Source organism: Macaca thibetana, chromosome 4, assembly GCF_024542745.1.
Source record: "Macaca thibetana thibetana isolate TM-01 chromosome 4, ASM2454274v1, whole genome shotgun sequence".
Taxonomy (NCBI): domain Eukaryota; kingdom Metazoa; phylum Chordata; class Mammalia; order Primates; family Cercopithecidae; genus Macaca; species Macaca thibetana.
In genome coordinates, this window is record NC_065581.1 from 165254844 (window position 1) to 165282746 (window position 27903).

The window sequence follows — 27903 nt, forward strand, 5'->3', positions numbered from 1 at the left end:
AGTATGTGCTGAGGAATAAAACTTGTGGTGAGGAGGGCAGCCCAGCACACCACCCAGTGTATGGGTGAAGGAGGCAGTAGTGCGGCCGGAGAGGAGAGCTGGGCTGGGAGCACAGGAAGGTCCCCAGGACTCCGTGGTCATCAGTAAGAGAGGGCCCGCATGTATACGCTGGTGAACAGAAATCTCAACCTTTTCAAAGTCTGACATTTAAGAGAAAAAACTGTGGCTGCTGGTTTGTGGAACAGACACCTTCTTCTTTATTGGTAAGTTTTTTATTTTTGTCTTGGAATTTAGAAAATACTGTATTTCTTTTGTCTCAGTAATTGTTTTATGCTTTGGAGGTAATAGAATATTATAAACGTTTATGTTATCATATAAGTCATGCATTGTAAATATTTATTTATTTAGGCTACTTTAGTCATGCCAAAAAGAAAGAAGAGATGCTAACCTTTGGTGAGTCTATTATGTGACATGCTCTATTCTAGAGACTTCGGTACGTGTTATTTTACGTAATTCTGAAGACAATCCTGGCAGGTAGGTGTTGGGCTACTTTAAAGAGTTAGGGAGGTAAAGTTACACAGCCAGAAGATGGCCGTGGAGGGTTGGGAGGCAGATTTTTCTGATCCTATCTGTGTTCTTTCTATCTCACAAAGACATTCCATACCATCTGCAAGTCACTTTTGACTAGCACTAGAGAAAGAAGTATAGAGACATTGGAAATGATCTAATAGACCACAATCACCTTTGAAAGAGCAGTCATCTCTATGAACCATAACTATAAGGAAGAAATGCAGATCCCACAAACCAAAATGGAACATGCCTCCCAAACTTAGGTTTTGAGCTCACCCTGGGGGCTGTGACTGCTGCAGAACAGGGGGTGCTGGTGGATCTAACATGAACGAGGCTCGGTGGAGGGGCTGGCTGTGTGTAGGGAGGTTGGGATGAACAAGGGCAGCAGGCGGCATCACAGGTGAGGAGGACAGGCCAGGAGGGAGGAAAGAGCCACAGCGTGCTGACAAAGGTGGGGTAGGGGTGAGGTGGGGGAGACACAGACAAGCCCAGAGCCAGCTCCATGGAATGCACAGATGTGTCTGGAACGTATGTCCCTGGATACATGGATGGTTCTGCTTCAAGAGAATTCTTGATGCTGTGATGCATCAGAAGGAGTTCTAGTGATACCATCGCCTCCCAAGTGAAAGTGATAAACAAGTGACAATCAGTTTCACTGTGTTGTGGGTGAATGTATTTATGTCATTTAACAATATTGCGATTCCATTTGCATGACAATCTCAGAGGCACTTGCTTTAATTTTGCATTATGTCTTCCCTAATTAAACATCTGAAACCTCTAAGGCCTGACTTACCTGGAGCTCTCCTATCTAATAATACCAACCTCTAAGGCAGCCTGAGAAAGAGGAAATGAACCCAGAGAGACTCTGCCCCAAAATAGATACCACAAAGCCCGTACCCAAACCTGGTGTGCTTTTCTCCCAGGGGAGACCCTCAGGTGCACATTCACATACACTGGCTCCTATTTTAGGCGCAGTTCTGATAAGGGGGCTGTTTGGTTTCCCAGCGCAGAGCTTATTGGAAGTGGCACATTCAGTGGGACTGTCACCTGCTGGAGTCAGGCATGCTGGAAGTGATGAGGAATGGCAGATGGCCAGGTGCAGTCAAGAGGTGCGCTGGAAGAACCCCAAAACACAGAGAGGGCAACTCAGTCGACCTCACATGAACCCATTTAATGTGGAAGCAGATACAGTAGTTCCAAGTATTGGAAGGATCTCAGTGTGGAACCTGGTGTGCTGCTGCAGATGAGAAAGCACACGTCCCCAGCGGCTCCACGAATGGGGCCCAGGCAGGGTTGGACAATGCCCAGCTCCCCTGGAGACAGCCAGAAATCTCATCATATGTCTTAGCAATATTTTCACCCATCAGGTCCCAAGTTTTAAATGTTTAAAATGATCAGTTGAAAGTTAATTCGGAATAGGCTTCCCCAAGACCAAAATGTTGGTTGGACATTGCTGTGTTACTGAGGAAAATATAGTAAACAGCCAGTGCATCCTTCAGTGTTCAGTTGACTGTCAGAGAGGACGGAGCATCTAGGTAAGACATGCCTTCCTCTTTACTTTTAAAAGCGCTCCTATTTTGGGGGGTGGAATGAGAAGATTGATAGATGAAGAAAGGGAAAATGGAACAAAGAAAGGAGAAAGGGCAGGGCAAGGCAGAGGTTCCAGGATAAAATAGACAGGAGATCTTATGAGCAGAGGTTGTCAGGGTGGGGTGGGGTGGACTGGCCAGCCATGACCCGGGTAGGGGCCAGATCACACAACTATGACAGACGCGGCTCTGGGCTCTGACAACCGCATTGCAGCAGACAGGATCAAGATGCAAAGCAGGGGCTGGGCGTGGTGGCTCACGCCTGTAATCCCAGCACTTTGGGAGGCCGAGGCAGGTGGATCACAAGGTCAGGAGATTGAGACCATCCTTGCTAACATGGTGAAACCCCATCTCTACTAAAAATACAAAAAACTAGCCGGGTGTAGTGGCACGCGCCTGTAGTCCCAGCTACTCGGGAGGCTGAGGCAGGAGAATGGCGTGAACCCGGGAGGCAGAGCTTGCAGTGAGCTGAGATTGCTCCACTGCACTCCAGCCTGGGCGGCAGAGTGAGACTCCATTTAAAAAAAAAAAAGATGCAAAGCAGGGCCCTTCGCCAGCCCGCGCCAGAGACCAAGAGCTGGGTGTGGGAGGTCTCTCTGGCAGCTTCTGTCTCTTCCTCCTCACCTTCCCTTGATTAGGCTCATGTTATGAGGACATCATCCTCCCTGTGCCGTCCCCATCTCCTGCCACACCAGCTGCCTGAGATCCTAGGGGCTGGTGGAGATGGAGGTTTGACGGGTTATAAATCACGTGACTTAGCTGAGAAGGTCTAGCTCCCTCCTGCTCCCAGGTGGTCTTCTGAGCAGTGGTAGACCTCAAGAGGAGTTCAGAATCACAGGACTGCAGGACCCAGCCCTCGTCTACCTAGTCAGAACCTGCATTTGAACCCCAAGGAGAGGCAATTCATTAGCACAGTACACTTGGAAATCCTTCCTCCAGGCATAGGAAACCCCAGTCCAGAGGCATCACTTCATATTTCAGAGGAGTTACTGCCATTGAGTAGCCTAAATTTCAAACCCTGGCACGGAGATGAGCAGGGCCCTCTTCTCTATGCAGAGCTTCCTGGCCGAGGCTTGCTGTGACGGCGGCTGTAACCAGCCTGTGGCTCTGATGTCACTGTGCACACGTCACCTTTTTTCATTTCTGTAGCAGTTTATAAGTCAGTGGGGCTGTTCCCGGCAGACAGTAATGGAAATTAGCACTCTGAATCTGGGTCACTGAGCAGCGCTGTGAATCCCAGGGGAGGCCCCGGCCCTTAGATTTGCGTCCAATGAGGACCTGAGGCGAGAATGTCTTCACAGATCCAAGGGAGGAGGCTTTAGACACATAAATTTGTGTAATTATCCAACTGCAAGATCATTCGATAGGAGGTCCCCAACTTAAAAAGAATGGAGCTTTCAGATTTCTTTCTGGTAGACAAACAGATGTTTTAGTAAATTGAAAAATCAGCCTTGTGAGTGTAATTAAATGACTATGTAATAAAATCAGTCATTTTCCTTTGATCTTTTTGTCAGAATGAGTCTTTTCAGGTTCTGTAAAGAATCTGTCTGCTCCCACATACATCGCCAAGACAGCGGCGGCCTAACGGGGGCTGTGCTGCCCCCTCCTCAGACGCTGGGTGGGGGTCTCACTGGTCCACCCTGACATTGGCTGGCGGGTCAGAGAGTGCGCCAGCCAGACCCCAGTGCCTGGCACCCTCTAGATCTTGTAGAATGGCAAAGGAGGCTTTCTGCGGTCCTCATTCTGTGAGTGGACCTGTCCTTTCTGGCAGTCGAACACAACTTTGTGGAATATGATTGCGAGATTTGTAAGTAAGTCAGAGGAAACCTGATTCTGCTGGAAGTCGGTTTTAGAGCTTTTGAGAGCTACTTCATTAATCATAAAGTCTTGTTGGTTCAACAATAAGTCTTTTTCCACATTCCTGGTGTTTAAGCAGGGTGCCTCGTCCAAAAACCTATATTTTCTATATCTCACTTGAAGCAAAATAGTATTGTACACTGTTCTGGAAACTAACACAGAAAGAAATTGTGACTATGGCCGCACTCAGACAATAGTGTATCTGGAAACATCTAGAAGGTGTTATTTTTCCAGCAGTGAAAATTAGTGATGTCCATAATAGTCACTGTAATTAGTCCTTTTGCTTTCCTTAGAAATTCTGTTTCATTATACAACCAACTTATTTTGTTACTAAATGAAAGCACAAAGAGAAATTTGTAATTATTACATTTCTTACATTTCTACCTCCTTACACAAACCCCATTATGATTTTCATGTCTCTTCTCATACTTGTGTCAGTTTCTCACTTTTATTGCTAAAATTTTGCAAAACTGAGGCTGTATCTAGAATGTCATGGTCAGGGTTGGAAGTTTACATTTGAGACCTCAAAGAAAATTTTTCAAGAGGGATGCTCTGAAGAGCTCCCCATTTTCCTCCTAGTTCAAAGATCCTCAGGCATTATAAAGCGAATGAGTACTGGTGAGGTGGAATTCATTTCTGAAGCCGTAGCTGCCACCAGGAGGGAGCAGCCAGCAGGTGTGGATGAGCATTGTTGTTGTGTCTCCTTTCTTTTTTTTTTTTTTTTTTTTTTTGAGACGGAGTCTCGCTCTGCCGCCCAGGCTGGAGTGCAGTGGCCGGATCTCAGCTCACTGCAAGCTCCGCCTCCCGGGTTCACGCCATTCTCCTGTCTCAGCCTCCCGAGTAGCTGGGACTACAGGCGCCCGCCACCTCGCCCGGCTAGTTTTCTGTATTTTTTAGTAGAGACGGGGTTTCACCGTGTTAGCCAGGATGGTCTCGATCTCCTGACCTCGTGATCCGCCCGTCTCGGCCTCCCAAAGTGCTGGGATTACAGGCTTGAGCCACCGCGCCCGGCCGTGTCTCCTTTCTTGAAAAGCTCCAGGGTTCCACTGCCAGAAGAGATCACGAGAGACGATGCTGAACTCCTCGCTCTGTCTCTGGAGAACATTCCCGAGGTTGTGCTGGAGCAGGACGGAGCGCTTTCTTATGCCGCCGTCTCCTTCCTGAACTCTCCAGAGCCTTGGAGTCTTTCATAGGGGCCTCCCCGCCCTCGCTCCCTCTTGGGAATTCTGTCTTTCCAGCACCCCGGACGCTTTCTGTTTTAGATCAAATTGACCTTTCTGGCTTGACACCCTTTCCTTCAGCACAAGAGGCAGCTGGGCCTTTCTCTGAGGCCTCCTCTCAGCCCACAGCGCGGCAGATCCGTGCCGGGAAACGTGTCCTCCCTCCTCCCAGCCCAAGCCACCTCCTCCCACCTGCATGACTTTTGGCCAGAGTTTTTCTTTTGCTTCAACTGAGAGTAGAGCTGCTATTTCTCCCTGTGGGCACCCTTCACACACCAACGCAGCCGCTCCCGCGGTCTCCCGCTCCACCCCGCCCCTCATTTCCACCGACCCTCTTGCTTTCTCAGGTGTCCGGGCTTCCCGCCTATGCCACCCCCTAGCAGAGAGGCACCCAGGGGTACCCTAACCATTGCAGAAGAGAAGGGCGACCGCCTCCCAATCCTGGACGCCTGCACTTCCACTAGCCCCAGAGTAGTCGGCCTTCCTGCTGTGGCAGCACTGTCCTGATTTTAGCACAGACGTTCCTACTCTCCCGGAAGTCTCTGGAAAACTGGGAGAGTTGGCCCCGTAACCCTGGGAGTCCAACAGGAAGAGCCAGGAGGATAATGCTGCAGGAGATGCTGACCCGTCCCATGGGTGAGGGTTCCCTACCCTCCCGTGGTGGGTGGAGGGTGACTCCTGTCGTCCTCCTGTGGCCGGAGGGCTGTCCATCATCTGTCACTGATTCCTGTCCACTTCTGCGCTGTTCCCGAGGGCTGAGCACAAAACCTTCTTAGAAAACCAGAGTTCTGGGTGCTCAGATGGAAAGTGTCCGAGAATACTGCTGCATCTCCGACCACCACAGCCTCTTTATCCCTCCCCACCACCGTCCCCGCATCCCTCTCCGCCCCAGTCCCCGCATCCCTCCCCACCACCGTCCCCGCATCACTCCCCACCACCGTCCCCGCATCCCTCCCCACCACCGTCCCCGCATCCCTCCCCACCACCGTCCCCGCATCCCTCCCCACCACCGTCCCCGCATCCCTCCCCACCACCGTCCCCGCATCCCTCCCCACCACCGTCCCCGCATCCTTCCCCACCACCGTCCCCGCATCCCTCCACACCACCGTCCCCGCATTCCTCCACACCACCGTCCCCGCATCCCTCCCACCACCGTCCCCGCATCCCTCCCCACCACGGTCCCCGCATCCCTCCACACCACCGTCCCCGCATCCCTCCCCACCACGGTCCCCGCATCCCTCCCCACCACCGTCCCCGCATCCCTCCCCACCACGGTCCCCGCATCCCTCCACACCACCGTCCCCGCATCCCTCCCCACCACCGTCCCCGCATCCCTCCCCGCCCCGGTCCCCGCATCCCTCCCCGCCACAGTCCCCGCATCCCTCCCCACCACAGTCCCACATTCCTCCCCACCACAGTCCCCGCATCCCTCCCCACCACCGTCCCCGCATCCCTCCCCACCACCTTCCCCGCATCTCTCCCCACCACAGTCCCTGCCTGCCTCCCTGCTCACCACTGTCTCTGCATCTCTGCCTACCACAGCTGCATCTTTCATCAGAAGAGTGTTGGAGAGATCTGGGTTGAGGGAAATGGAAGGTGCTACCTGCTTGTTTTCACAGTTAACGAAATAACCTTTCACTTGTGTTTGCTCTCACCATACCTCTATTCTCTTTTTTGAGTCTCCCCGTCAGTCCTTAAACGTTTTCTACCTCTGTGGTCTCTATTCCCTCAATGTAGTCTTCCTTCTTAAACCCTTTAGTTAAGCTTTCACTCGGACATTCTAAGAAATTTTGTCTCAAAGAGCACTGAGAGCAGTAGTGATGAAACACACATGTCACTTTTCAGTCCTCAAATTCTTCGCTCTGCAGGGGGTTTTTTTTTTCTTTAAAGACACTGTACTAATATTTTGGGACCTATCCTCTGGCTGCTTCTGAAGTGTCTCTTTTCCAACTTGAATCTGTCCTTCTGCTTTGTAAACATGAGCCCAACTTCCCAGCGGTTCCATCTGCATCTCTGAGTTTAATTACAACCTCTCCATGCGAGACTGTCCCTGCATCTCTTGCTAAGCCCCTCTTTATGACTCAGTAGCGGTAACTTCCATCCCATCTCCACCACCACCACAATCATCATAGTCACAAAGCTGTCACTGTGCACCTAATGCTGTGTGAGGCATGAACTTTGTCTTTGATCTTCGCATGAATCATTTGCAAATCTAAAATCCTTATGTATTGATTAGAAGACAGACATCTAGAGGTTAACTTGAAAAGTGACTTTCGATTCTTGACATGAATCTAAAGTCATGTCAAGAATCTCCAAGAATTTTCAGTTACACAAAACATCAATCTCTTCACATTCCAGGTACTTCAAATGACATCCGTTTTCTTCCCTCTTAGACCAGTTTCTGTAACTGTTCTTCCGTGTAGAAATAAATTAGTAAATAAAAAGTAAGTTTTCAGTTTGATTTCCGTATTTCTGTCCCGATGTAAAATTTGGCATCATCTTGATTCCCTTTCTGCTTGTTCCTTACTGATATTTTCCAAAATGTCTCCCTAAATCATTTTCTCTTCACATGTATCCCAGAAAGGTATGAACTTTGGATCAGATGACATGGCTTTGAGATTGGCTGCTCAACTTATTGGCATATGAACTTGAAGAAGCTGTGTTTTTCCTCCAAGTTTCAGTTTTCTCATCTGTCACTTAGGGAGGACTATGACAACCTCAGGGCCCCTGGGCCTGTAGGGAGGATTAATGAAACCGAACAGGTGAAATGGCGAGGGTCAGCCCCACATGCTGGACGCCCATGGTCCCGGCTTCCTTCCCTGCTCTGTGACGTCGGGCAGGGCTGCCGCCAGGAGGAGGGTGCACCTGCCCTGTGCCCTGCTCTTCTCCCTACTGTAAACTTGCTCCCCGTCCCTCTACGGCCCACAGACATCTGTGTCTTTGCATTGTCGCCAGCATTCCGGTCCTGCAGTCACCCTCCCCAGTTCCCCACTGAGGGCTGGTGCCCCTACCTGTCCTCACTGCTCTCCACCTTGGTGCCTTTCTGCCTCCCCACCCAGGCTCATGCTGTTTGTCCCCGAATTGCCTTCCTTCCCCTGCCTACCTGGTCAGATCTGAATCACCTTCCTGGTTGAGTCCCAGCCCTTCACTAAGAGCCTGAAGTCCAGGAGGCTGGAGCTGAAGGGGCTCCTGTGTGCTCCCTCCTGTGAACTGGACTCTCCCTGTGGCATTTCTTCACGGATTCATCACACACAGGCTCTCTGTGCATCACATGTTGCTTGTATTGTCATGTATTTAGGCCTCAACTTTCCAACTATATGAATTCCTGAAAGGTGGGAAGCAAATGGCACACTTTTAACTATTTCTGTACCTTGTGTGCTGTACACAGTAATTATCTGAACAAATGATTTGTATCTGAAAAATAATGTATAACAGGTGTTCTCCTGGCTATTTGAGAGAGTAATTTTCAGGCCAGCTACTTTATGGGGTAGAATAACACAGAGTGTCTCCCCAGGCCCGAATGTATTAGCATATGCAGTGAGCATTGAAGGATACACCATTTGACGTCTTTGTAAACTCCAAAATTCAAGGTGTCAGCACAGCTTGTACTTCCTCCTATAAAATGTGTTTTTGTCCCTACTAGAGAATTTGCTGACATAATTTGTTAAGTAGTCTTGTTTTTTACTTTATTGTTGAGAAAAAGATATAGATCCAAACCACGTAACACAGATCCAAGCACTGCTGGGCTCGGTGGTCTATGTTTTTGCAATGTGTGAGCCTGTGGCTGCCTGCCCGCCGTCACTGTTGTAGATTTCTTCTTCCTGTCCCTCCACTCCCAGCACCTGTGCTCACTCTAGGCTTTCCTGGGGAGGGTTTTTAAAAAACACACAAATGAGGCTTTTATTTTAATTTGTTTTGTTTTTTTAAAAAACATGTTCATTACTTCAGAAGTTTTGTGCACACAATGAGAGTAGAAAGCTGTCCCGCTTATTCATTGTTGTTTAGCCACCACCTTGAATCATGGTGGCTTTAACAGTGATTTATTTACAATGTCTCATGGCTCTGAAGGTCAACTGGGCTCGGCTGAGTGCTTCTCAGTTGGGGCCCCCACTGTAGGTACCATCAGAGAATGGGTGGGAACCATGTCATCCGAAGGCTCGATTGGGCTGGGGGGCTCCCCCATGTGGCTGGCACATGGGACACTGCTGTTGCCTGGTATCTCAGCAAGAATTCCCAACCAGTTCACCACATTGACTTCCTCAAAGTCTGTACAGAGTGTTACTTTAGGGGTTAACAAAGCATTTACTGTCTTTTCAACTTTGCTGATAATTTCAAAAGATGACTGACACCCAGATGACCAATGTCCACAACATGGTGTGCCATGGCCTCCAGTGTGTGTGCTGTGGCCTCCAGTGTGTGCAGGACCTGTTTGTGAATTAAAGGCAATCACAAGGAGAAACGGTCATGGTGACCCATTCTGAACCGTACACAGCGTCCTCTGTAGGGTTGTAGCCAGAGGCAGATGACTTTCCTAGAAATGCCTCAACGTGAGTTTTAAAGCAACTCCTTATGACTATTATCTGAATTTATCAAACTGTCCCTGGCTTTTGTTCGGAATGAACTTTTGACATTAATGTGGAATTTTCTGCCTGGAAAATTATTGTTATGAAACATGTGACTGTAAACCACATTTCTTGCCTTTCATGTGCCTCACAGTGTCTATGCAAATGAACGGTGTGATTTTAAACTTGAGGAAGGTTCAATAAGAGTGAGATCTAAGAGGATCTTTAATATGGGGGCATTTTTAGAGAGAGAAAAACCAAATGGGTCTCAGTTTTCTCAGGGTGACATATAATTTGGATTTGACTTGGAACTACAGAAGGAATATGGGGTAAAAGACATGAGAAGCATTGCAGAGGTCAGTGCCATGTGGTGCATCTGCCTCAGCTCTCAAAGGAAAGGCAACCGGTCCAGGCTGGGAGCCAGTCAGCAGCAGGGTCGCAATCTCCATCCACTGCCTTCCCTTCTGGGGCAGGGAGGGAGTCACAGGGAGGAGGCCGCTCTTGGAGACCTCCAGATCCCTGCCTCTGTGCAGTCTAACTGAAGGGGCCCCCACAGTGGCAGTGAATCTCTTTGCTCTGCAAGGAAAGGGGTGTCATTGGGCCTCCTGGGTCCCTCACCCTCTGCGTGGCCACACAACGCGGTTTTGTTCAACACGTTACATTTCTGGTTACTTAATGTTCATTTTTGGTCCCCTGCAGAGTCCAGTCTGTTTTTCGTTTTCTTTCTTTTCTTTCCAGGCAGGCATTGCCAGGGCTAATCATCTATAAAAGGGCTTACTTTCTTACCTTCACACTAAGCAAGACCATCCAAGGGCAGTGTTAGAGGGCACCTGAGAACGCAGGAGGGGTGTTCCCCGGCAGCCTGTTTCTTTCTCCTGTGGGCAGCCCTTCTACAGGAAGCAGAAGCCTCAGGGGAGATGCTGGAAGTGAGGAGAAGGGGATGGAGCTGAGGTAGCAGGGGAGGGGTTGGAAGATCAGAGGGGAGGGTCTTGCTTTGTTCCCCACCCAATAACAAGCAGGTTTCAGGTTGGGGTGAACTACTGGGGAGCAGCGCCCCTGGGCTCCTCTCAGATGGAGGAGGGACAGGCCACCCAGGGTGAAGGAAGTTGTGAGCTCTGTTAGAGGAAAACAGCCAGGACTTAGTTAGGAGAGGCTTTGTTTGGAAGGATTGTTGTAAGGCAGGGAAAGGGATGATGGAAGCAAGAGGATCCCATGACCGTACGTCTGCAAGCGCTTCAAATCGAAAAGGCCCTTCTTTTATCCAGTAAGGAGAAGCCACTGGGGCCAGCAGGGTCTTTGGAGGAGACCCTGTACAAGCCCAGGAAAATGGCCAGTGGGGATGAGCAGAACACAGGTCCTGCTGTGTCCAGCTGGCTCCCCAGAGAGATGACAAGAGGTGCACTCCAGCTTCTCAGGCTCGCTCAGGCTTGGGGACGTGGAGCTCAGGGCTCTGCAGGAAGGAGAGACCCGGATAAGGTGTGGTCAAGACAGAGCAGATCTGGGCAGCAGTCAGTGGGGCCTTGTGGGCAGCCTGGGGTGGGGAGGCACAGTGCACTGGGAGGTGGAGAAAGTGTGAGTCCATCAGCCTGGCTGCGAATTGATCATGAACCTCTAGTCTGTAAAACTTTTGTTATTTCCTGAGATGTGGTTCTCAACAACCCAGGTGTGAACAACCTTATGATTCTAGGGTTCTTTTCTATTGTTTTAATCACTTGCATCTAAAAATAAATTTCTGAGTGACTTGTTGTCAGCTGTTTTTCTTGATATGTCTAATGATGGGGCAGTGACTCCCACTGTCATCCAGAGATTATGTCTCTGTGCCACATGAAGATTAGGTGCCCCGCTTTTGATTGAGGGGCTCATCTTGGTCTCAAAGTATCCGGTAATAATAGCTGATATGCACGGACAGCCACCTCTCCTCCAGGCGCTGTTCCTGGGCTTCCGTGGATGGGCCTGGCTATTTCTCGGAACCTTCTGAGGTTAGAGCTGTCATGGTCTTTCTTCTAAAAGAGGAAACCGAGGCTTGCTGGGGCTCAGTGGCCCTTCTGTGGCTGCACAGCTTTCAGGGTGGAGCCAGTACTGACTGACTCCAAACAAAAGTGCTCCCGACCCAGCTCTTTAACTCACATGGCCTCTTCCAAGCATTCCCGAATATTCCCAGTCGGCTTGCAGACACTCCTTGCTCCCAGGAGATAGTCGGGTAAAGGAGTATGAAAGTTTGGTTACAAACTCATTGCTGCAAATTGAAAACCAACACAAAGGCTGTCTTCCTCTGGGGAGCTACAATGCCTCCCACTTTCTCACCACTTTACCATTGGTAGGGCTTTGATTTCAGGGATCCTACGATTACTCAATACCCTACAGGATATACATGGTTAACCATTTGCATTTGGCAAATAGGCGTTACTTTTCAATAGGAAGTGGCGATCCAGAACTTGCTTTTGGGCAATTCTAGTAGCTCACAGCTTTTTTCTTAATGACCGCTAGAAGCTGCATCTTGTTGACAGATGGTCATCACGTTGGGGACCTGGAATCATCAGATTGTGAGGCTCGGAGTGAGGCTGAAGGGAGTGGATCAGAGTACTGCCTGAGGTGAGCATGCCAAGGCCCCTGAAACTTTTCTTTCAAAAATGTAACCTCTTTGATTCCCCTAGTCTGACAGGAATGGGACTGTTTGACCCATTAATCTTCCAGAATGCTGGCATATGGACTGTGTTTATGCTTAACGACGCAGACCTCCTTTCCTGAAAGCATTGACTTTACGGTTTTAGGAAGCCCCCTTTTCCTCTAAGTGGATAGTAAGGGATTTCATACTCGCTCCCTGCACTGGAGCTTGGGTGATGGTCTGGGCACCTGCTCCTCACACAGGAGATATCCTCAGGGCATCAGTGTGGAGAGGAGTGTGATTCTTTACTTGATCAAATACACTGAAAGATTTTGGAAAACAAAAAAATTAAGCTAAGAAATATTTTGGAGGCAGTAAGTCATTTATGCAATGAAGGCTGATGAGTAGGCATCCAAGGCAGCCTAAGATCGAGCAGGAAGGAGTTTGTGAGGGGGGTTAAGAGAAACTGACAAGGTGGAAATTTCAACAAGTCTTAGTTGCAAAGCTCTCATGAGGGCTGCCAATGCCACTGTGATTATGAAGCCAGTATCTTATGACCAGAAAATAATACACGGTGATATTAAAAGGACCCAGGCTAGGTGCAGTGGCTCACACCTATAATCCCAGCACTTTGGGAGGCCGAGCTGGGTGGATCACCTGAGGTCAGGAGTTCGAGACCAGCCTGGGCAACATGGTGAAACCCCGTCTCTACTAAAAATACAAAAATTAGCCAGGCATTGTGGCATGTGCCTATAATCCCAGCTACTAGGGAGGCTGAGGCAGGAGAATCACTGGAACTTGGGAGGTGGAGGTTGCAGTGAGCCGAGATCACACCATTGCACTCCAGCCGGAGATCAGCTCCAAAGTCCACTTAGCAGCAAGACATAGATATTCTAGAGATCAGCGTTACAAAGAAAAACAAAAATGCAAGGCCGTAACTAAAGCTATCCTTTAAATGGTTAAAGATGTAATTTCTGCAAATAAAACAGAAAACATAAAAGCAAACTTCCAAAGAAATAAAAGGAACTGAAAAAAAAAAAAAAAAAAAAAAAACAACCCACAGAAGCTTAATAAACAAATCACCGGGGGAAAACAAAAAAAAAATCAAACCTCCTGGTCTCCTCCTTAGCCACCCTCATTCAAAAGCAGAAGGAAGTCAGTCTAGAGTTTCAGCTCCACTGATGCTTATCTAAAAAAGCATAAAATGTGGTGTGCCCGTGATTCAAATAAACTTAGAGAACATACACGTATTGAACACCTACCATTATAGTTTGTGAAACTCTGATATCAATAAGATGTTTTAAAATAAACACATTATTTCAGATCTTGTGGGAATTCTGTGGCATTTCACTAAGACCTGCTGGTGGCAAAGTGAATTAGAATGGCGAGTAAGAGACAATAATGGAAGTCTCACCAGGACTCACAGTCCTAGATGAGCTACAGGCTCGCTATCTGTAAAATGGGTATGATGTCTACCTTAAAGGGTTTTGTGAGCTTAAAAGCGATACGCAGCTGTAAACCAGTGATTTTAATGCCCAGCAGGTAACTAGAACTTAATTTACAGCATATGCACACACACACAAACACACACATACACATATGTGTGCATATATACATACATACACGTCCATATGTACACACAGAGTTATACACATACTGCACACACATGCATGTATACACACATGTATGTATACATGCAGGCACCAATATACACCCATGCACACACATGCATACACACACATACACCTGTATACACACATGCGCACACCTATATACACACATACCTATATGCATACATGATGTAAACACATGTATATATGCAGGCATATGCACACTGCACAAACGCACACATGCATATATACATACACACACACACCCCCACATATGAACACATACACACATACTCTAGTTCTTGCTCCTTGTTTTGCAGGGCCAGTACTCTTTATGAAAGTAAGCACAAATTTAAAACTGCCTGACAACTTAATTTTAACGCATTGTTAAGCTAGTTATTAAATGTTTTTAAATTATAAGTTAACACAGTTTTTATTACCAGTAATATTTTGATAACTATTGCTAACGTTTTCCCCATATTGAATTTTCTTGGGCAGAGTCTGTCGTTGGCCAAAGGGATGAACAACGGCAGTCGGTCTGTTGCTTGGTTCCCCCAACCCCTGCTCCTCTTGAGGAGCGCCCCTCCACAGCTCTCACTGGCCCTCTCTCTTTGCTACCACCACAGAGCCAGCCCCAGTACTGGTCTCCCTGAGAGTGTATGCTGCGGCTACCCACCTCTTCTGGGGCCATTTGCCTGTGATTAGAGTTCTCCCAATGCCCTCAAAGTCCAAAAACATAAAAGGTAGAGGCACGGTGGAAGGCCGGAGGGAGATGAGTGTGGCTGTGTTTGGAGAACTGAACACAGCCTTAAATCCTATAGTGGGGGCAGCCCCTCCCTCTTTCCACTGGTTCTGCTTTTTAGCAGAACGTATAATTAGGTATTCTTTTCATTTCTAAATGAATTAATAAATTAACGATTACTTTCTGAGATACGCTCTTGCATATTATACATAATAAAAATTGTACTAGGAAGCCACATTACTTTATTGCAATAAAAATTGAAGTAACCTTTTTAAATGCTATGTTAGAAATATTATTCTGGAATTAAGTTTTTCTTAAAGTAACACTTATAAAAATGTGTGATAACAGGATCTTTGAAGTGTTAAAATTGAAATTCAGAGGCTAAGTTATTACTTACCATGTGCATATATTTAATCTTCATGAGATGTTAGTACATCTGCATTTCATTTAAATGAGCAGGGTGGTGGCTTGTTGTCCCAGCTACTCTAGAGGCTGAGGTGGTAGGATAGCTAGAGACCAGGAGTTTGAGGCTGCAGTGTGCTATTATCGTGCCTGTGAATGGTCACTGCACTATAGCCTGGGCAACATAGCAAGACCCCATCTCTAAAAAATGGTAGTTTATTTATATGATTTCAAGCCTAAAATACAAAATACATATTGAAGTATAGCTTATCATTATTTGCCTCTAAGTAAGGCGAGAAAAAGCCTTTAAAAATATCTTTTAATACAAGTTTGTTTCTAAGTCTAACATATGTCCACAATGAGAAGAGAATCAATCAGATGTGAGGCCTGCACGATTTTGTTTCATGCAATTGCTAGGGGAATGGAGGCACTTCAACTCAGAGGCTGGTGTGGGGACCAGCACACTGTCTAACAATTCCTCCTGTGTTTGCCTTGGTGGCACCCTTTGCCACATTCCCTGGGTCAGGTGATGCCAGCCCTGGGGGGCCTGTGAGCTGCTGCAGTCAGGTGGTGGGTGCATGTAGCCATCTTCTCGTCTTCCCTCTGCTGTTGCCCCGAACAGGGATTGGCCCCTAGGAGCTGCTCAGACCTGTCTTTGGATGAATGAATGAAGAGTCCTCTAGGTCGGTGTTATGCTTTGGCTGTGTCCCCATCCAAATCTCATCTTGAATTGCAGTTCCCATAATCCCCACGTGTTGTGGGAGGGACCAGGTGGAGATAATTGAATCATTGGGTGGTATCCTGTTCTCGTGATAGTGAGTGAGTTCTCATGAGATCTGATGGTTTCACAGGGGGCTTCCCCCTTTGCTATTCTCATTCTTCTCCTTCCTGCCGTCATGTGAGGAAGGATGTGTTTGCTTCCCCTTCTGACGTGACTGTCAGTTTCCTGAGGCCTCCCCAGCCATGCTGAACTGTGAGTCAATTAAACCTCTTTCCTTTATAAATTACTCAGTCTCAAGTATGTCTTTATTAGCAGCGTCAGAACAGACTAATACAGTCGACTTATTGATTATATGGTTTATATAATCATATATATGTGATTATATAGATTATGTAGTCAGATTATATGATTTATATCATCATATAATAAACTACCTTTTTTTTTAAAGAGATGAGGTCTTGCTGTGTTGCCCAGGCTGGAGTACCCTGGCCATTCACAGACATGATAATTGCACACTGCAGCTTGGAACTCCTGGCCTCAAAAATTTCCCAAAGTGTTTCCAAAGAACAGGAACTGAAAAGGTTCTGTGAGTGAGAAGGTTTGGGAAATACTGAGTTATTCCAGCAGGGCTCTGAAGGACCATTGATAAACAAGCTCTAATAGGAATAAACCAGGGAAGGATGTAGTTAGCATCTTATTTATGTCTTAATATACCAGCCACAGAGAAATCATTTCCCACCCCTGTCTGTCTCCCTCCCTTCTTTCTACCCAGAGCATCTCTTGGAACTCACTTTTAGATGCTGGATGCTTGAATTCCCCAAGAAGCAACAGTTCCTAAATTGAAGTATGCATTAGAATAATACAGAGATTGTGTTAATGCAAGGATTTGAATCTTTGAAGCAGACATCCATAGGATCTATAGATCTTACCTAATGTCAAACTTTACTAATGATTCAATAACAAAAACACTAGGCAGAGAGATGCATCCCATGTTGGCTGAGCTGTTCTCGAACTCCTGGCCTCAAGTGATCCACCACCTCAGCCTCCCAAGGTTCTGGGATTACAGGTGTGAGCCACTGCGCCCAGCTATTCTGTGCTTTTATATAGGGGCTCCCAGGCTTCTTTCCCCTAATAAGTACTATTTGCATGTTTACAAGGAGATCTGGTCCTCGCCCAATCCAATCATGGGCAGAGTTTAGTGCTTTGTGACTGTAGGACTGCGATCCTCATATTCACTCTTGGCTGTCAGCAGAGGGCCTTTTTAGCTTCTCAGGGCAACCACATGGCTCAGCTTGTGGTCCCCTCTTCTGTCTGCAACTCCAGCAACAATACATTGAATCTCTCACCTTCGAATCTTTTCTTCTCCCATCTCCGGGGAGAAGGACTCTTCACCTCTAAGGACTTGTGATTGCAGTGGGTCCAACTAGATAACCCAGCATGATCTCTGCCTACCTCCAGGCCCTTAGATCTTTAACTTCATGGCATATGCAAAGTCCCTTTTGCTGTGTAAGGCAACACATGTACAGGTTCTGGTGCCTGTGTCAGGGCCTGGGCATGGAGCCATGATTCTGCCGACAAGTGCTGTCCCCTGTATCAGGAGCCTCTGCACTCTGTGTCTATTATTGGGTGGGAAAGCCTTAGTGACCAGGGTGGAGAGTATCCAGAGGTGAGCAGAGCTGGCTGGCTTTCCGGCTGGCTGCATGTCTGTGGCCACACAGTACTGATTCACCAGCCTCTTGGTGAGCTTACTAGCAAATAAAATTCTTAAGATTTTTGCGGCTGCTGCATTTTCATTTTATATCTGTGTAGTTCCTTATTTATTTTTGTATTTTTATTTTTTATTTTTGATAAGGAGTCTAGCTCTGTCACCCAGGCTGGAGTGCAGTGGCACGATCTCAGCTCTCTGCAACTCCGTCTCCCGGGTTCAAGCGATTCTCTTGCTTCAGCCTCCCAAGTAGCTGGGATTACAGGCGTGCACCACCACAGCTAGCTATTTTCTTTATATTTTTGGTAGAGACAGGGTTTCACCATGTTGGCCATGCTGGTCTCAAACTCCTGTCCTCAAGTGATCCGCCTGCCTTGGCCTCCCAAAGTGCTGGGATTACAGGTGTGAGCCAATGCACCCAGCCTGCTTGTGTAAATCTAAGTGGAGAAGCTTCTATTTTCCCTACTGAATTTTACCACATTAGATTTACCCATTGCTTGATTCTGTCCAGAATATTTGTATGTTGATTCTGTCATCCAATATATTAATTATCTTTTTAGGCTTCTTGACGTTTTTAGACCTAATGAACTTGCCTCCTCTCTTTTTGCCTCTCTCATCAATAGAAGCAATGGGCAGGACACAGCTGAAGGCCGAGATCAGTGCAATGTCAGTAGGGCCTTGTGCCAGCCTGCCAGCAAAGTGGTATCACAGAGCCGATTGTCCAGACACCTAGCAAGCCACCTAATTGTACTTGCACCTGGATCATGGTTCCTCTTCTTGATTGCTTATAAGTTTCAGATTTTATCGTAAGTGTTCAATGTCTGTAACACCTCCCTGATCTGCAGTTTAGTCACTGTGACCACCACGGCTTGGAAATCAGTGTGAGAAGACTGAGTATCACCAAACCCACGCGGACCCCCAAGGGCTCACCACTTCCATTCCAGACGCTCCTGCACCGGCTTAGAATGCCCTCAGCACCCTGCTGGGAACCAACACCCAGCATGTTGGAGGCATTTGTCTTCTTTCTCTCTGCAAATGGGTTTTGAGCTTCCTTGCTCCAGCTCTGTGCTCCTGGACTTCACAGGCACCATTCACTGGAGTCAGGCAACTTCACTGCAACATTCTCTGAGTAGCTTTGAAATGATTTTTTTAAAAAAAGAGTAGAGAGATGCAAAACAGGAATCAAGAAATTCTGCCTTCTCTTGTTTTCAGAACATGTGATAAAGCTCAGCCAACGAGGCATGCCTTCCTGGTGAAGGAGATACTCAGGGGATGTGACATGATGAGTCTCTCATTTGGTGTCAGGCTCTCGTGTACCTGCCCTACAGGGTACCCCAGGGGCCTGAAAGGATTCACAAGTCCTGTGAGAGGCTAACATTCAGATGGGGGGTGCCAATGAGTTACGGGGACAGCAATAATCGACACTTTACTTGAGGCAGCTGAATATTGGAAAAGAAGCCTCTCAACTGCAAAAACAAATTGAGTCAAATGACATTTCTAAAGTGTGTCATTAGATGAGTGTTCCTTAGAGCCCCTGAAACTCCTCCTGCAAAGAACAGTATGCCCTACAGAAGCTCTAGAAGTATTTCTCTGCCCACTTGTTTGGGAATACCTAAATTCCAAAGAGAAGAAAATTACACTTTAAGAATCAGTTGAGCCGAATGTATTTTACATGTGATTTAATGACATCACAGTGAGATCTGGTGAGAATGGTCGTCATGGGGACCACGTGTGAGATAGGAAGTGCTGAACCTCAAAGAGACGGCGTGAGATGGGCTGCAGGGGCTGCTTTGCAAGGGTGGGTTCACTGGTTCCCAGGACTTAGCACATTTCCCTGCATCTCTCATCTGCCACTGGTAGATAACAGGGTATATTGTTCTCAGTTCATTAAAGAAGGAACATAAATATCTACTAAAAAATTTTCTGACTGTCTTCACCATCAAAATTTCCTTAATAGGAAATCTGCAGCCTGTTTCTCCAAGCTGCTGGTGACTGCTGCCCGAGATTTGAGATGATGGAGCAAGTTGTGAACAGGATTCTTTACACGTTGAGGTGACACCCATGCCGATCTGTCACCAACACAATTTCCTTAAAACAATTCACACAATTTTTCCTGTGAAAACAGTGGATTGGGGCAGGCACAGGCCGAATCATTTCCAATGACTGTGGCTGGCATACAAGTAAACTTGACAACCATCTTTTTCATTGAGAATCCTGATTCTTAACCACAGTAACATTAAATTTGTCGTTGTTTATACCTAACAGGTGCATAGCACCATCCTAAGAGATATGGAATTTATAAATTTCGGTTCATTGACGTATTCTGACATGAGAATAAATGAAAGGAAATTAAAGTAGTGTCTTATGAACAGGACAGAGTGGGCCAGCTTGTCATATCTCTGCTGGGAACTTCCTGCCCTGTGGTCTGTGTATCTGGCTCCCTCCGGGCCTCCTTCTCTCAGGGACCCCTCCCTCCGGGCCCCCCTGCCTCCGGGACTCCTCCCTCTGGGACCACCCTTCCTCTGACTCCCTCCCTCTGGGACCTCTCCCTCTAGGACTCCCCTTCCCTCTGGACCCCCTCCCTTTAGGACCCCTCCTTCTGGGACCCCCATCCCTCTGGATCCCCTCTCTCTGGGCCCCCTCCCGACTCCTTCTGCTGACAGGGATCCATCACACAGGCTTCCCAACGCTGGCTTTCTATTCTAGCATGGTACTGTTTTGTAATTATTTGTTTACCTGGCAGGCTTTTGAAGCTCAAGTATGTGTTTGATTCATCTCTGTACTTCAATGCCTCTCCTCAGTAGACAGTTCATAAACATTTGTTGAACTGAGTTAAACTTAAATTCAGAAAACACTGTGTGTCACGGTGCAGTTAAACAAATATTTACCTTAAATGGGGGCCCCGTTGGGCATTGAGTGCATGGCGTGCTGGGCCGTCCCTCTCTTTTTGGCCCCTGCTGCCCTTCCCATCATCATCAACTCAGCCTCCACATGATGGGGAGGTTACTCCCTCCTGTCCCATCCCAGCCCCACTCAACTGGGAACCTGTGCTACTGACCCCACCTTGGCCTGGCATCTGTCCAACCCTCCAGCGGCCGCTCCCCATAGCCCCTGCTCCCTTGTTCTCCAGAGCCGCGCCCCTGCTGCAGGTCTCCCCTTTGCTGTCCCCAAGCCCCTGCCTTCCACCCACACTGCCCACTCCTTCCCACCGTCCTCACCTCAGTCCTTAGGGAGTCCCCAAAAGCTCTTCTTGCCCCAGAACCTCCCATAACCCCTCAGTGCTCAGCAGCAGATCCTTGCTTTGACTGTTTATGGCACTGTCTGTTCCAACACATTTGTATGGAAGAGTATGCAGGTATTTTTAAATTAACTTTATTGAAGCTAATTTATATGCAATAAATGTCACCGATTGAAGGGTACAATTCAACAGGTCTTGACAAGGGCACACAGCCATGTGCCACCCCCACAATCAGGACAGAGGACATTTCTGCCCCCACAAAAGCCCCTTGTGCCGCCCAACCCCAGCCAATCCCTTCTTCCCGTCCTGATGACAATCCCTGATTTTATTCCTGCCACTGTTATTTTGCCTTTTCTAGAAATTTTAGGGATGGAATGATGCAGTGCGTGGCCTCTTCTGTCTGGATTTGTTACCAAGCGAAGGTTTTTAGTCACCCCCATTGGAGCATGCATTAGTCGCCCATTCCTTTTCATGGTTGAGTAGTATATTCTATTGTATGGATACACTTCAACTTGGTTATCTGCTCACCAGTTGACAGACATTTGGGTCTTTTTCAGTTTGGGACGGTTAAGAATAAACCTGCTGGGAATGTTCCAGTGTTAATCCTCCCATGTCTCTTGGGTAGACATGTAGGAGTTGGTTGCAGGTTCCTATGGTGGGTGCATGTTCGGCTGTGCAAGAAAGGACCCCACTGTCTCCTTGGAGTGGCTGTGTGATCTTGAGGTCCCACCAACAAAATGTGAGAGCCCCAGATGCACCATGTCCTCTCCCAGCTTCCTGCCCCCTGTTTAATCGCAGTCCTTCCAGTAGGTGTGAAATGGGATCTCTCTGTCTCTCTCTCTCTCTCTCTCTCTCTCTGTGTGTGTGTGTGTGTGTGTGTGTGTGTATGTGTTTCAGACGGAGTCTCTCTCTGTCACCCAGGCTGGACTGCAGTGGTGTGATCTCAGCTCACTGCAACCTCTGCCTCCTGGGTTCAAGTGATTCTCCTGCCTCAGTCTCCTGAGTAGCTGGGATTACAGGTGCATGCCATCACACCTGGCTAATTTTTGTATTTTTAGTAAAGATGGGGTTTCACCATGTTGGCCAGACTGGTCTCGAACTCCTGGACTTAAGTGGTCCGTCTACCTCGGCCTCCCAAATTGCTGGGATTACAGGCCTGAGCCACTGCGCCCAGCCTTCATTGTGGTTTTAATTTGCATTTTCCTTATGATTAATGGCATTGAGCATCTTTTTTGTGTGTATATTTTTTGTGTGTGTCCATGTGTTTTCTTTGGTGAATTGCCTGTTCACATTTCCCCCTGTTTCTTATTGACTTGTTTATGTTTTTGATAGGGAGTTGTAAAAATTATTTGTATATTCTGGATATAACCTATTATCAGATATAAGCTTTAAAATACTTTTTTGTATTCAATATATATATTTTTCATTTTCTTGAGTGCCTTTCAAAGAGCAGAAAGTTTACATTTTGTACAATCAAGTACAATTTATCAATGTTTTTACAGTTTATTCTTTTTGCAATTTATATAAGAAATTTCTTTTTCCAGGGTCACAAAGATTTTCTCCCGTTTTTCCTTCTAGATATTTTATGCTTTAGCACTCACATTTAGATTTATAACTCATTTGAGTTAACTTTTGTAAATGGTGTGAGGTAAGCAGTAAGGATCAACTTTTTGTTTATGTCATTCCAGGACCAGTTATTGAAGACTGTTCTTTTCCCATGGAGTTACCTTGGCACCTAAGTTAAAAATCAGTCTGCCACCTATATGTGGGTCTATATCTGGACTCTGTTCTGTTCCACCAATTTAGGAATCTGTCCTTTCAGAAATCCAACACTGTCACACTTAGTGTAGCTTCCTTGTCAGCTTTGAGATTGGGTAGTGTGAGTCATCCAATTTTTTTTATCTTTTTCAAAATTGTTTTCACTATTTTAATTTTCTTGAATTCCTATATAAATTTTGGAATTGGCTTGTCAATTTCTCAAAAAAAAAACCCTACCATAATTTTGATTTAGTTTATGTTGTATCTACAGATCGATTTGGGGAGAAATGATATTTTGAAATTGAATCATTGATAAATTTGAACATGAAATGAGTCATTGAAAATTGAACATGATAAATTTCTCCATTAATTTAGGTCTTATTCAATTTCTCCCAACAATGTTTTGTAGTTTTTAGCATATAAATCTCACATACATTTTGTTAGATCTATCCATAACTATTTTACATTTTATGATACAATCATATATGTAATTGTTGATACTATTATGTACATTATATATGATATATGTGTGTATATATAGTTTTAACATCCAAATGCTAATTCCAATTGGTGTATTTTATTTTGCATATTGTATATTTCACCTCCCATACCCTCCACCCCTGCCATGCTCTGCAGCTTAGAAAGAGCGTGTATCATTTCTCACTGTATTTGTTTTCCTCCTGCCAGGAGCCATAATCTCGTGATGCCTAGTGCCAAGGTCTGAAAATTGTTGTTACATTTTGCAGGTTTTTCTGGTTGTTTAATGCAGCAGGGTGCCTTTGGTCTCTGTTAATCCACTGTTAGCTGGAAGCTGAAGTTTAGCAGTGGTGTTCTGATTGCTGTGCTTCTTCGGATTGATATCATTACCTCTTCACGTGCTTTTGCAACACAGGGGTCTATATTATGCTTCTTCTGCATACTCTAAAGCACTCAACTGTATACCTGCTGGGATTACAAAAGTGCAGAGGTGACTCCATGCCTTCCTCCGGCTTTTTAGGTCCAAAGCAGTGACTGAGGGGCAGTGAAGAATTGATCTCTGAGTTGTGACTCCAGGCATCAGGGAAGGAATGGGGTGGAGTAAACAATGAAATGAGAATCAAAATTATGGAAGAAATAGGTTTGGAAAATAATTTAGGGTGAACTTTGTTTTACGTGGGCTTCGTCTCCAAAAGGTCAGTATCCATGTGGACTCGTAAGTGAGGACTGATATGGCACAGTGTGGGGGGCGAGGAGGGGAGTTCTACCTTTTCTGCCTGTGCACCTTGGGCTGCGCTTCCCTAGCTGCTCCCGCTTGGCATGGGCAGGCCCACGTGGTGCAAGAGCAGGGAAAAGAGGAGGAAGATGGGCAATTGGCTGGGAAGCACATCCAACATTAATATCAGAGCATTTCAGGCCATGGATGTTACTGGGGGGCGTCCAGGAGGTGTTAATAAACAGGACGATGGACAATGCTGGAAAGGAGGAGTGAGCCTGAGAATAGCGAAGAGTTTTTCTTTTTTTTAAAGTTTGCTTCAAATGGTGGATTTCAAAGCCCTTCGTCCTCAGGCCCTCCACAACTGCTCCAGCTCTTCCTGGTCTCCTGCTAAACTTCTTCAGCCTGGACCCACGCACGGCCACTGCTGGCATTGCCGGCATGTGGCATACTCCATACGGACCCACGCACGGCCACTGCTGGCATTGCTGGCACGTGGCATACTCCATATGGACCCACACACGGCCACTGCTGGTATTGCTGGCACGTGGCATACTCCATATGGACCCATGCACCGCCACTGTTGGCGTTCCCAGCACATCGTATACTCCATTGTTTCCTAACAATCCAGTTGATTCGGCCAGGCTAGTTGCTCAGCTGTTTCACAAACATAAAGGGCTCATGACTCAGGACTGCTCTTCGGTCTGAGATGAGCTGGTCACTTGAAGGAGATGGCCCTTCTCTGTCAATCACTGGCCCACAGCCTCCCCATTCTCCAAGGACCCTGATTGGAGCCTCCTCCTCCAGGAAGCCTTTCCTAACTGTGCCAGCCTCTACCTTTCCTCTGGCACTTGGATTTCTGATGATTAGGATGCCTCTGCCACAGCGGATTCATGCTTGTGACCTGGAATGTCTACTGGAAAGGTCTGCGGCTGTGGAGAAGCAGGTGCATTTCTCTCCAGCGCCTTCCCAGGCTGGAGCAGCTTGTTCAGTGTGTCTTGAGAACGGCACTCATAGTCAAACTTTAAATTCTACTGGAGATTCTCGCATGCCCATAGGGGTGAACATCTCTGACGTATATTGTGAACGATTGAAAGCCCAGGACTATGAATTATACATTTTCTATGCACATTCACACTTCTATTTGTTGAATGTTTTTAAATTTTGCATTAAGATTTTTGTGTAGATCAAACTTGTGGATTTCTGAGAGCACCTTATTTAAACTATAGATAAAGGGTTGGCAAATTATAGCTTCTAGCCAGCCGAGCCCGGTGAGGCCTGTTCAGTTATGTAATTGTAGATGCTTTCAAGCTCCAAAGGCAGATTTGAGGAGCTGTGACTGAGACCATATGGCCTGCAAAGCCTAAAATATGCACTCTGTGGCCCTTTACAGAAAGAGGTTGCTGATGCTTATTCTCAATAAATATTTGTATGTAAAATAGTGTGCTGTGCACTCTGTTCACACGAGATGGAATGCTGGTCACGTAAGTGTCTGGCTCTCCAGGGATACCTGTGTTAACTGTAGTGCCTTCTGCCTTCTTTCCTTCCTAGAGTCACTTCCACTTTCCTGCTACCACTGCCTGTGAGCTGACGGGGCTGCACCATACCCTCCTTTTTCTACATCCAGCCTGCATGTTTTTGCCCACAATGAGCGGGGTAAGATTTTAATTTTTGGCAAGGAGTATAATTTGGGTTCATTGTGGCTGCTTGAACATTGCACTGCCGCTAACTCTGTCTTTGTTTCCTTTCCAGGAATCAATGAATTTCAGCGATGTTTTCGACTCCAGTGAAGATTATTTTGCGTCAGTCAATACTTCCTATTACACAGTTGATTCTGAAATGTTACTGTGCACCTTGCACGAGGTCAGGCAGTTCTCCAGGCTGTTTGTACCGATCGCCTACTCCTTGATCTGTGTCTTTGGCCTCCTGGGGAATATTCTGGTGGTGATCACTTTTGCTTTTTATAAGAAGGCCAGGTCTATGACAGACGTCTATCTCCTGAACATGGCCATTGCAGACATCCTCTTTGTTCTTACTCTCCCATTCTGGGCAGTGAGTCACGCCACCGGTGCGTGGGTTTTCAGCAATGCCATGTGCAAGTTGATGAAAGGCATCTATGCCATCAACTTTAACTGCGGGATGCTGCTCCTGACTTGCATTAGCATGGACCGGTACATCGCCATCGTACAGGCAACGAAGTCGTTCCGGCTCCGATACAGAACGCTGCTGCGCAGCAAAGTCATCTGCCTTATTGTGTGGGGAGTGTCAGTCATCATCTCCAGCTCAACTTTTATCTTCAACCAGAAATACAACACCCAAGGCAGCGATGTCTGTGAGCCCAAGTACCAGACCGTCTCGGAGCCCATCAAGTGGAAGCTGCTGATGTTGGGGCTTGAGCTACTCTTCGGTTTCTTTATCCCTTTGATGTTCATGATATTTTGTTACATGTTCATTGTCAAAACCTTGGTGCAAGCTCAGAATTCTAAAAGGCACAAAGCCATCCGTGTAATCATAGCCGTGGTGCTTGTGTTTCTGGCTTGTCAGATTCCTCATAACATGGTCCTGCTTGTGACGGCTGCAAATTTGGGTAACATGAATCGATCCTGCCACAGCGTAAAGCTACTTGGCTATACGAAAACTGTCACAGAAATCCTAGCTTTCCTGCACTGCTGCCTGAACCCTGTGCTCTATGCTTTTATTGGGCAGAAGTTCAGAAACTACTTTCTGAAGATCATGAAGGACCTGTGGTGTGTGAGAAGGAAGTACAAGTCCTCGGGCTTCTCCTGTGCGGGGAGGTACTCAGAAAACATTTCCCGGCAGACCAGTGAGACCGCAGATAACGACAATGCATCGTCCTTCACTATGTGATGGGAAGCTGAGTCTCCCTAAGGCATGTGTGAAACATACTCATAGATGTTATACAAAAAAAAGTCTATGGCCAAATATGCATGGAAAATGTGGGAATTAAGCAAAATCAAGCAAGCGTCTCTCTTGCAGAACTTAATGTGCTCATGGGCTGTGTGATCTCTTCAGGGTGGGGTGGTCTCTGATAGGCAGCAGCTTCCAGCACACTTTACAAGGAATGTTTTGTAGCTCTGGGGTATATATCTGCCCGGGCGTTTCACAAAACGGCCTTTGGGAAATGCTGAATTAAAGTGAATTGTTGACAAATGTAAACATTTTCAGAAATACTCAAGAAGCGGTCACAGATCACAGTGTCTTTTGGTTACAACACAAAACGATGGCATGGTTTGAAAAACTAAAACAGAAAAAAACAAACGGAAGCCCGCACATCACTCGTTTTAGGCAAATGTTTAAACGTTTTATCTATCAGAATGTTTATTGTTGCTGGTTATAAGCGGCAGGATTGGCCGGCTGGTGTTTTCTCATTTCCCTTTGATACGGGCAATAATCTGACCCTGTAAAACGGAGGCGGAAAGACAAGCTCAAATGTTCACAACCTGGAAGCGCTTCAGGAAGATGGGGACAATGGCAGAACAAGTGTTGGTGACAATCGTCACCAACTGGATAAAGCAGCTCAGGTTGTAGTGGGCCATTAGGAAAGTGTCAGTTTGCTTTTATTTCCCTGGGAGCTGTTCTCTGTCATGAGTGACTCTTTTCTCAATGTCTGTTAGGCTGAGAGTGCTACGAAGACAGGAGCTAGAATCATCTTGCTCACGGCTGTCCTCTGAGTGCCTAGAGGAGTTCCAGCAAACAAAATGGACTCAACAGAGATTTGATTAATGAATTGTAATGAAATTGGGATTTATTGTACAGTTTAAAATGTTAGATGTTTTTAATTTTTTAAATAAATAGAATACTTTTTTTTTTTTTTTTTAAAGAAAGCAACTGTACTGAGACAATGTAGAAAGAAGTTTTGTTCCATTTCTTTAATGTGGTTGAAGAGTAATGTGTGGCAGAAGACTTTTGTTATAAGGAGCTGCAGATTAGCCAGGGGACAGCTGGAATTATGCTGGCTTCTGATAATGATTTTAAAGGGGTCTGAAGTTTGTGATGGAATCAGATTTTAACAACTCTCTTCAACGACATAGAAAATTCATGGAACTCATGTTTTTAAAGGGCTATGTAAATATATGAACAGTAGAAAAATATCAACTTGTGTTACAAAAAT

The 27903-nt window shown here is 46.5% G+C and overlaps 1 protein-coding gene across 4 annotated transcripts; it reads left to right on the forward strand.

Annotated features, from left to right (window-relative positions):
- Positions 1–27604, forward strand: CCR6 (C-C motif chemokine receptor 6). 4 transcript variants are annotated; one of them, XM_050787059.1, is made up of 4 exons: positions 1–263; positions 12286–12390; positions 25323–25427; positions 25524–27604. In XM_050787059.1, exons 3-4 carry the CDS (start codon positions 25404–25406, stop codon positions 26637–26639), a joined length of 1140 nt encoding a protein of 379 aa, XP_050643016.1. In that variant the 5' UTR covers positions 1–263; positions 12286–12390; positions 25323–25403; the 3' UTR covers positions 26640–27604. The 4 variants fall into 4 exon arrangements, with proteins under 4 accessions (XP_050643016.1, XP_050643018.1, XP_050643015.1 ...); XM_050787061.1 differs by having other exon boundaries at positions 12306–12390; XM_050787058.1 differs by lacking the exon at positions 12286–12390.
- Positions 27605–27903: the final 299 nt, after the last annotated feature.